At 65.2% G+C, this 8635-nt stretch overlaps 2 protein-coding genes across 3 annotated transcripts in view; one reads left to right on the top strand and one right to left on the bottom strand.

Annotated features, from left to right (window-relative positions):
- TPRG1L (tumor protein p63 regulated 1 like) overlaps positions 1-3094 on the top strand; it is a 4007-nt gene extending 913 nt beyond the window's left edge. For both annotated transcript variants that reach the window (XM_029947338.1, XM_029947337.1), the window contains exons 3-6: positions 141-232; positions 318-494; positions 1240-1393; positions 1925-3094. In XM_029947338.1, coding sequence (XP_029803198.1) covers positions 141-232; positions 318-494; positions 1240-1393; positions 1925-2119 — 618 coding nt within the window. In that variant the 3' untranslated portion in view covers positions 2120-3094. The remainder of the gene's footprint in view (positions 1-140; positions 233-317; positions 495-1239; positions 1394-1924) is intronic.
- A 564-nt stretch (positions 3095-3658) lies between these two features.
- Positions 3659-8635, bottom strand: part of WRAP73 (WD repeat containing, antisense to TP73) — a 5511-nt gene continuing 534 nt past the window's right edge. The window contains exons 2-9 of the mRNA XM_029945940.1: positions 8105-8424; positions 7364-7450; positions 6810-6944; positions 6657-6734; positions 5453-5558; positions 4767-4892; positions 4264-4455; positions 3659-4039 (exon numbers count right to left, since the gene is read on the bottom strand). Of these exons, the coding sequence (XP_029801800.1) occupies positions 3885-4039; positions 4264-4455; positions 4767-4892; positions 5453-5558; positions 6657-6734; positions 6810-6944; positions 7364-7450; positions 8105-8424 (1199 nt within the window). The 3' untranslated portion in view covers positions 3659-3884. The remainder of the gene's footprint in view (positions 4040-4263; positions 4456-4766; positions 4893-5452; positions 5559-6656; positions 6735-6809; positions 6945-7363; positions 7451-8104; positions 8425-8635) is intronic.

Here is an 8635-nt window from a genome sequence, read left to right as displayed (position 1 = left end):
AGCATCCACGACCCCACGCGCCGCGCCCGCGTCAAGGAGTACTTCGTGTTTCGGGTGAGGCGGGCGGGGGGGGGGGCCGGGGCGGCCGGGCGGGGGGCGGGGCGGAGAGTTAACTTCCGCCCCGCCCTCCGCCCGCGCAGCCCGGCACTATCGAGCAGGCGGTGGAAGAGATCAGCGTGGTGGTGCGGCCGGTGGAGGACGGCGACATCCAGGGCGTGTGGCTGCTGACCGAGTGAGCGGGGCGCTCGGGGCGCGGGGACCGGCTGGGTGGCCTGTGTGCGGGGTGGCGCCCGGTGACCCGTGTCGTCTGCACACAGGGTTGACCACTGGAACAACGAGAAGGAGCGGCTGGTGCTCATCACAGACCAGGCGCTGCTCATCTGCAAGTACGACTTCATCAACCTTCAGTGCCAGCAGGTGGTCAGGGTCGCCTTAAACGCAGTGGACACCATCTCCTGCGGAGAGTTCCAGTTCCCCCCGAAATCGCTCAACAAGTGAGTCTGTTGGACACTGCGCCCAGGGCAGTCCTGGGCCTGCCATTCTGCGGAAACGTCAGAGCCTCGGCTTCAAATCAATAGTTTCTTAGAATAGAAGCAGGTGCACTGAGGCGTTCTGGCGCTGCAGACCTACCAGGCCGGTAGTGAAATGAACTTGAGGTCTGTTGGAGCAGAGCTAACGCGGTGTCCTTAAGATGAGAGCCAAGCTCGGTGCCGCCCCTCGGTCCGTCCCGTCTCTCTCTCGCTCTGCTCTGCTCTGGGTCAGTTTTAACAGAACAGCATCATTTTGATTTACGGATGTTACTAAAAGTTGAAAACGCTTAATGACCTGCTTTCAGAAAGGAGTGTCCTGTAATATGAGAAGCCTGGACTTTGGTATGAGGTAGAGCTTGGCTGCGGGATGTGCTCGGGGGTCGGGGCTGTGCCCAGTCCAGAGCGCTAACTGGCCGTGAGGCCCTCTGCACAAAGGGCCTGTGGTCACAGACCTGGCCTTCACGTGGTCAGCCGCCGCCACCCCCATTTTCCTGTCGCTGTTGAACTGCACTAATGGTGTGAAGTGTGTTGGCCTTAAACCAAGACGACGGACTCAGTTCGTAGTATCCAAAGTGCTTAGTGCGTGGTGACCGCCCCTCCCCCCCTCCCTGGCACTAAGTGACGCAGGTCCTGTCCGGGACCCCAGAGCGGCTTCCCGCTGTCACACCCCGCACCTGCTGTGCGCTGTGAAGTTCTCCTCCCTTTGTAGGCGGGAAGGCGCTGGGATCCGCATCCAGTGGGACAGGCAGAGCCGCCCTTCCTTCATGAACAGGTGGAACCCGTGGTCCACCAACATGCCCTACGCCACGTTCACGGAGCACCCCATGGCTGGCGCGGATGAGAAGACGGCGGCTCTGTGCCAGGTGAGGCCGGGGGACGGCGCCGCCCGGGCCTCCCTGCCCGCCGCGTGTGGCTGCTGGGCACCTGAGCTGTTCCAGTTCTAGTGGGACTGAGAAAACAAACGTTCAAGTGTTACAGGTCTTAGTTAACTTACGCTTAAGTCGCTCACGTGGCCAGTGGCTCTGGTCAGGGTAGCTGTGTAATGTCGCCCCTGGTGGAGAGGGGCCCGGGAGGGCCCTGGGCCACTGGTGAGGGCAGAGGCGGGCGCCCCTTGCCAGTCGTACAGGTGGCCTCTTCACTAGCCTGGCGGGTGGCGGTGAGGGGTGAGTGGGTCCCCATGAATTGAGTGCTCTGTGAGGCCTGTCGTCTGTCCCAGTGAGCACAGAGCTGAGATCTGACATTTCCCGAGAGCTGCAGCGAGGAGCTGAGCTGAGGGCCTGCCCGGGCGAGGCTGGAGAGGCCTCTCGTCCGGGGGCGGGGGGGCTGGCACAGAAAGGGGTGGTTTTTTTCCGCAGGTAGATCACTGATGGGCAACATGCTTTCTGTCCTCACAGTTGGAAAGTTTCAAAGCTCTGTTAATCCAAGCTGTCAAGAAAGCCCACAAAGAGAACCCTCTGCCAGGACAAGCCAGCGGCGTGCTGGTCTTGGACCGCCCCCTCCTCATCGAGACCTACGTGGGGCTCATGTCCTTCATTAACAACGAGGCCAAACTGGGCTATTCCATGACCAGGGGCAAAATAGGCTTCTAGGCGGCGCCTACAGGTGCACTTGGGGACGTGGGGCCTCAGACCTCGGGCTGCGCCGCTGGGCTGGTGGTGTCGGGCCATCAGCCTTTAGGGATCTGAGCTTTCACCGGATTTGGGATGTCTGGTAATCGGAGGCGCAGACCGAGGCCAGGTGCGTCCAGCCGTCCCTGGGGCCGCCGTTCCGTCTTCTAGCACACGTATCCCTGTTTCTCCCGGAGTGTCTCCACTTGGCTTCTCGTGGTCCTTCCCAGCGCAGCCCTCCAGCATGTGAATAAACATGCCCCCACCAGGGCCCCCGCTGGCACTCCTCCCGTGTGGCTGTGTCCCCCGGGGAGGGCCCTACGCCCCGGTGTCCGGAGCGGCCAATACGTTTGTACTCGGTGTCGAGTTTTGTACGTTGAAATGTAATCCATTTTCTTAATGGATCTAACAGGCGACGGTCTGCCTCGGCGGCTCCCAAACACACAGTTGCTTTAGTGCAAACACGTCTTTGACCTGAAGTCCCCCTTTTGCTGAAATTGTCTTGTGTTCGGAGTTCTGGCGTCTTTCCCGGCCCAGTTCGCAGGGACTCATCTTTAGGCTCCTCGTTAACTGGAGACGGTAGGTGACAGCTCCCGTGTTTCACGTCCGCACCGTCACGGTCACAGTTACGGTGGCGCTCGTCACGAAGCCGCTGGCACCCGGCATGTCACCGTGGCGCCCACCAGGTCCCAGGCTTTATTGGTGTTGCCCTGAAGGTGCCTGAGCCTCGGCCCGCGGAGCGTGTCCCCGTGGGAACCATGGCCCCCCGCCCGCAGCCCCTCGCCCTCCGCTTGCTGGCTTGTTAGCGGCCTTGCTGGCTGGCTCTCCGTCCTCCTCGCTGACGCCTCTGGCGTCGCTGTGGCCGCGAGGATGAGACCCGGGTGGAGGCTGCCTCCTGACCGCCAGGGCCCTGAACCTTTGCATTCGGTCTCACAGTAAAAACACTTACACTGAGAAGATGTTGTTCCTTCTTTGACATCGTTATTAAAATGGAGGCGACAACCAAGACAGTCACCTCTTAGGTGGGCGGGCGTTGAAGCCGGACCCACCTCCCGTGCCAGCTTTGTGGCCCTGGCATCTGCCGTGCTCGGCAGCGCGGGCGCAGACTCTCTGGCTCGTAGGAGGACGGGTCCGGGTTTGGAACTGCGGCCCCGCTGGCTCGCTCGGAGCCCAGGCCGGCATGTGAACCCTCCTCCCTCCGTCAGAAGCACCTGCGTGCAGCGGCGGACGCGCTCCCTGGGAGCCGGCCTGGAGCCGGCCCTGACCCGGCGGCCCTGGGCCTGCCACTCCCATCCCCACCTGTCCCCGCACTCTGGCCCGCACCCCCGTGAAAACCCAGCCCACTCTCCCGAAGCGTTCGGTGACCAGGAGCGGAGGCGCTGGCACAGCGCAGGGTGCCTGTCTGAGGGGGACTTAGCTGCCTGGGTCAGTGACTTTCCACACGACCGTGAACCCCAAACCTGAAACAAACCAGAAAACCTTCCTATGACTTACACCTGTCACGAAAACAAGCATCGGCCGTTTTATGATTTAGCCAATATTTATTTTAAATAAAAACTAGTTTCATATCATACATATTTACAAAAATGCTGTATAAAAATACAAGTCAGTCCTTTCCTCTGGGCCTCCGCTGAGGGGGGGCCCCTCCCCTGCCGAAGCCCGGCTCCTGCCCCACAGCTGCCACCTGCCCCGGTGCGTGCCTCACCCGGGGCTGGTCCCTCACAGGTCCTGCGTGGTCACCCGGGCATCACTCACAGGTCCTGCGCATGGTCACCTGGGCATCCAAAGGCTGTGCCACCCTGTCCTTAGTTTCCAGGAAACACAGGCAGAAGTGCTCCTTACTGAGGAGGGCCAGCGAGTCCCCGCTTGTGTGCCAGCACAGAGAAAGCACCTGAAAGTCACCTGGAGAAAGACAGGTGGCCAGAGGGTTGCAGGGTGAGTCCGGGGTCCCGGGGTGGGCACGGCCCCAAATCCTGCGGCCAAAGGACAGGCCTGGAGAGACCCCAGAGCAGGCCCACCAGGTGTGGTGCTGGGGACGGGCCTGAGGTGTGCCTGGGGTGCCAGCAGCCAGGGACCGCGCACTGGAGGCGGGAGACCCACGGGCCGCCGTCACGCCCCGCACTCACCCTCGCCAGGCACCTGCACCGACACGCAGCCCGCCGGCGACCACAGGTACACCCTGCCGCCTCCCGTGCAGATGGCCAGCCGGGGCTGCTGCGGGTCCCACTGGAAGGAGCGCACCGGGGACAGCTGCTCCAGCACCACGAAGAGCCTCAGCTTCTGCACGTCCCAGATCCAGACGGCGTTCGGGACGCTGTCTGAGGGGGAAGAACGGACACCCTGCTCCTGTGTTCCCCCGAGACGCACACCCAAGGGCAGGCCGCAGGCCCTGGGGACACTGCTGCTCTGGGGCCTGCGACCTGGGCTTAGAGCCCACGAGGGCACGTGGGGCGGGGTTTACAGCCCTGGACTCTGCTCTTCGCCGGCGAGGCAGGCAGCAGGCCGAGGCGCCGGGGCGCAGTGTCCCAGCGGGGGACACGGCGTGTCAGGAGGCCCGTCACCTGGGCTTCCGCACACCGTCTTTGTGCCCGGGCACCAGAGGGCACGGCCTGGCAGCGCGGCCACTGACCGTTCCTCGTCGCCAGGAAGTAGCTGTCCGGGCTGAAGGCCAGCGCGCCTATGCCGATTTTCGGGTTCGCTCTGTCGGCGGCGGGCTTCAGGGTCTGTAAGGAGACTGGCACGGGGGCGATCTCGTCTAGAACACGGAAGGGAGGACACGCTGCAGCCTTGGCTCGGCCACGCGCATCCCGGGTGCCACCGTGGCCACCGCCAGCCTTATCGGGGACAAGGGCCACTCGGCCATGCGGTTCAGTCGAAGAGCGGACTTCACGTTAACCGGCCGAGGCAATGGTCTACGGAAACAGAGGTTTAAGGGGACCTGGGCATGGTGCCAGGAGCCCGCGGGCGGGCCGGCACGCCAAGTGCCCCGTGGTGGGGTCTGTGTAGGGGAGAGGCCGCATCTGAGCGGGCAGGGGCGCGTGGCAACTCTGCCTTCCCCCGTTTTCCCACACACCTAAACTGCTCTAAGAAGAGTCTTGGAAGACCCATCACCAACCCCACAGCGAAAGGCTGTGCCGGCCGGGTCCAGGTGCCCGTCTGGTGCGCGCTGAGCGGGGCTGGGCGCAGACACGCCTGGACGCTGTCGAGACGGCCCCCCCCCCGCACCCCCCCAGCTAGCGATCCCTGGTGGAAGGGTGCCGTCCGGGAGGCGTTGTGAGAAAGGGAACCGAGTGGCACCCCCCCGCCGCTGCTCACACTTGGTCTCCGTAGGGGGTGCCGCGCCGGCCGCTGCTCTGGGCGGGGGGAAGGCCAGGCGGCCCAGCGCCGGCCGCGGGTTCTTCTCGGCTTCCTTGTACACAACCTGGAAGGCACGACAGTCCTGCCGCCGCCCTGCTCAGGACGGGCCGGAGCGGAGGCGGTGACGCGGGACCGCAACGCGAGGTGCTGCCGCTCCCGGGGATGGACAGAGACGCCGGGCTCCTGCGTGGGTCCCGCCCCAAGCCTGCCCCTCAGCGGCGGCGTGCTGGCTGTGGGTTCACGCGCGGCCAGCCGCTCGCCAGGGAGCACACACAGGCATCTCCGTGGTGCCAAGGACAGACACAGGTCCCGGGAACAAGGTGGCATCTGTGTCCTGAAGCCTGATGGCCCCATGATGCCGTGGAGGGGAGAGGGCCCACTCGCCCCCTGGCCTCGGAACGAGCCCTGGCTGCGGGCCGCGAGGGCTGAGCACACCCTCCGAGGCCTGCAGGGTCGGCCTGCTGGGACGCGCCTCCCGCAGCCATGGCTCCTGTCGCCTGCACCTGCACCCAGGCCTCCAGCCGGGCTCGACCTCGGGACTCCGCCTGCGCCTCGCCTCCCCAGCTGTCCCCCCTTCCCGTCCCCACGGCCGCCTGCAGCCCTGCTCCTGCCAGGCTCCCTCGTGTTTCTCACACGGGGCAAGCTCCCCAAGGCTGGTCTGTCTCCTGCTGTCCCCTCCCCCTGCCCTCGCGGAGCCTGCTGAAAGGACACACGTGCCCACCTCGGGACCTCTGCACTGCCTGTTCCTGCTGCCTGAGCTGCTCCTCCCTCAGATTCTGGATCACTTCTTCCTGCCGTCTGACCCCATGGCCCCCCGGCGGGGTGGCGTCCCTGCCCGCCCCAGGGATACCCGGCCCCCACTTCTCCGGTCTGCCCCTCCAGCCCCAGCTGCTCGGGGCTTGTGGGTGAGGGACCCTGGTTACTCGGGAGGGACCGACCCGAGAGTGACCCATCTGGGGAGTGGGGAGGGCAGGGCAGGGGCACCCCCTCGAATCGGCTGGGGATTGTGGACGGGACAACAGAGACCACAGGGAGAGTCCAGTGTTTGAAATGTTACCATAATAGGAGTTTCTGGCGACGTGAGTACCTACGTCACCCCAAATGACGTTTCCACCCTCCTTCCCCAGTGTGGCTCAGAAGGAAACATGAGCTCCAGACTTACTATTTTGGGAGTATTAATGGTGGCTGGGTGTCCAAACTCTGTGAGCATCTTCCAGGTCACGTGATTGAGAATGCGCACCTGAGGCGGAGAGTGTGCGTGAGGCCTGGCAGGCACGGTGCCCCCAGCATGGGCACAGGCGCTGCGCCTCCTCACCTTCCCGTCGTAGCTCCCGACGGCCAGGAACTGACTGCTGGGGCTCCAGGCCACGGACTTGATGCCCAGGGACCACTCGTAGGCGCAGTATGCGGACAAGAGCCGGCCGTCCAAGGAGTAGAGCAAGACCTTGTACTGCAGGGGGGCAGGGCGGGGGCTGACACTCACTCTGACCTCAGCACTGAGGGGACGCAGCCGATGGCCAGCGGGAGGTCGGGAGGAAGCTGGGTGCGGCGGGACGGGCCCTCCCACCGAGGGGACGGCAGGGACCACGGCCGAACACGTAAGGACTCTCTGGTCAAAGGGCTGCCACTCGGCATCGAACCCCGGTGAGCTGACCGAGCCCCCACATTCAGAAAGCGTCAGGCAAACACACAGGGCCGACCTGGGCGCCCATGTACCCGCAGGCAGGTGTCCCCCCCACCGTGTACCCGCAGGCAGGTGTTATCCCCCTCCCCGTGTACCCGCAGGCAGGTGTCACCCCCCAGGTACCCACAGGCAGGTGTCCCCCTCCCCCGTGTACCCACAGGCAGGTGCCCCCCCGCCCCGGGTACCTCCAGGCAGGTGTCCCACACCGCCAGCACACAGCCGTTCGGGGCCCATTCGATCCCCGCCAGGTCCTGGGTCTCCGTATCAAAGTGCTTCCAAAAGCAAGACAGAAGCCGATCACATGTGAAAGCGTTTTCTTGGACAAATACACACTTCATCACTGACGTTCTGACCGCACCTAGTATCTGATCTCCTTGTACAGAGTCGGGCAGCACTGTCCCCAGTCCTGTCCGGTCACTCAGCTCCTGCCTGAGCACGGAGGCAGCCCCGGGCTGGCCAGCAGGCGGTGGAGCCCACCGGGCAGCACAGGGCCCGGCGCTGCTGGCTGAGACGCGGCTCACGCTGCCCCCCACCCCCCACCCCTGTCCCTCCCTCTCCCCGCCTGGCTCAGCCTCACTCCTGGCAGATGGGCCTCCTCTGCTCTGTTAGAAGGGGCACCGCCAGGCCTCAGGGCTCTCTGCACCCACGCTGCCCGCGGAGGTCAGCCGGGCCAGGGGGGGCTCCGCACACCCAGCCGGGCCCCTGGAGGCCGGCCCAGAGCAGACACTCCTGACGCAGCCACACTTAGCAGACAGCACGCCCCGACGGGAGGACAGCGGCTCACACGGGGGGCCTGTCGCCTCCGCCGCACACCAGGCGGCCCCCTTTCCCGGGCGTGCGCTGAAGCAGTGAGCCCTGTGCCGCGCGCCCTCCCGAAGGTGCCCGCCGCCCCCCACCCCCACCGGCAGACGGCAGGCGCCTCTCACCCGCAGGAGCTGCCAGTCGCTGCAGACGAAGACGCTCACGCGGTCCTGGCAGTCCCGCCGCTCCGCCAGCGCCATGTAGCGGCCGTCCTGGGTGAAGGCGATCCCTGCCGGGGCCAAGAGGGGGGCTTGCAGGGAGCTTTCTGGGAGGGGCGCCCGCAGCCACAGGCGTGGAGAGCGAGAGCCCACGGGACCCGCGGTCTCGGTCCAGCAGCCTGGCCGGGCGGCTCCGGGCGCACCCCAGATCCCTGACGGGCAAGGGGTCTGAGAGAAAACCAAAGAGGCCGGCCCCGGAGAAGCCCAAAGTGTTACTGAACAGGCAGCTCGTTAAGGACTGTCATTTACGGGGTGCCCGGCGGGGGCTCCGTCGGTTAAGCGTCCGGCTTCGGCTCAGGTCATGATCTCGCGATTCGTGGGTTCGAGCCCCGCGTCGGGCTCTGTGCTGACCGCTCGGAGCCTGGAGCTGCCTCGGATCCTGTGTCTCCCTCTCTCTCTGCCCCTCCCCCCACCCCCACCACACTCTCTCTCTCTCTC

Source organism: Suricata suricatta, chromosome 8 (assembly GCF_006229205.1).
Source record: "Suricata suricatta isolate VVHF042 chromosome 8, meerkat_22Aug2017_6uvM2_HiC, whole genome shotgun sequence".
Lineage (NCBI taxonomy): Eukaryota > Metazoa > Chordata > Mammalia > Carnivora > Herpestidae > Suricata > Suricata suricatta.
The sequence above is the reverse complement of the archived record's forward strand: the minus strand, read 5'-3'. Positions and strand labels throughout refer to the sequence as shown.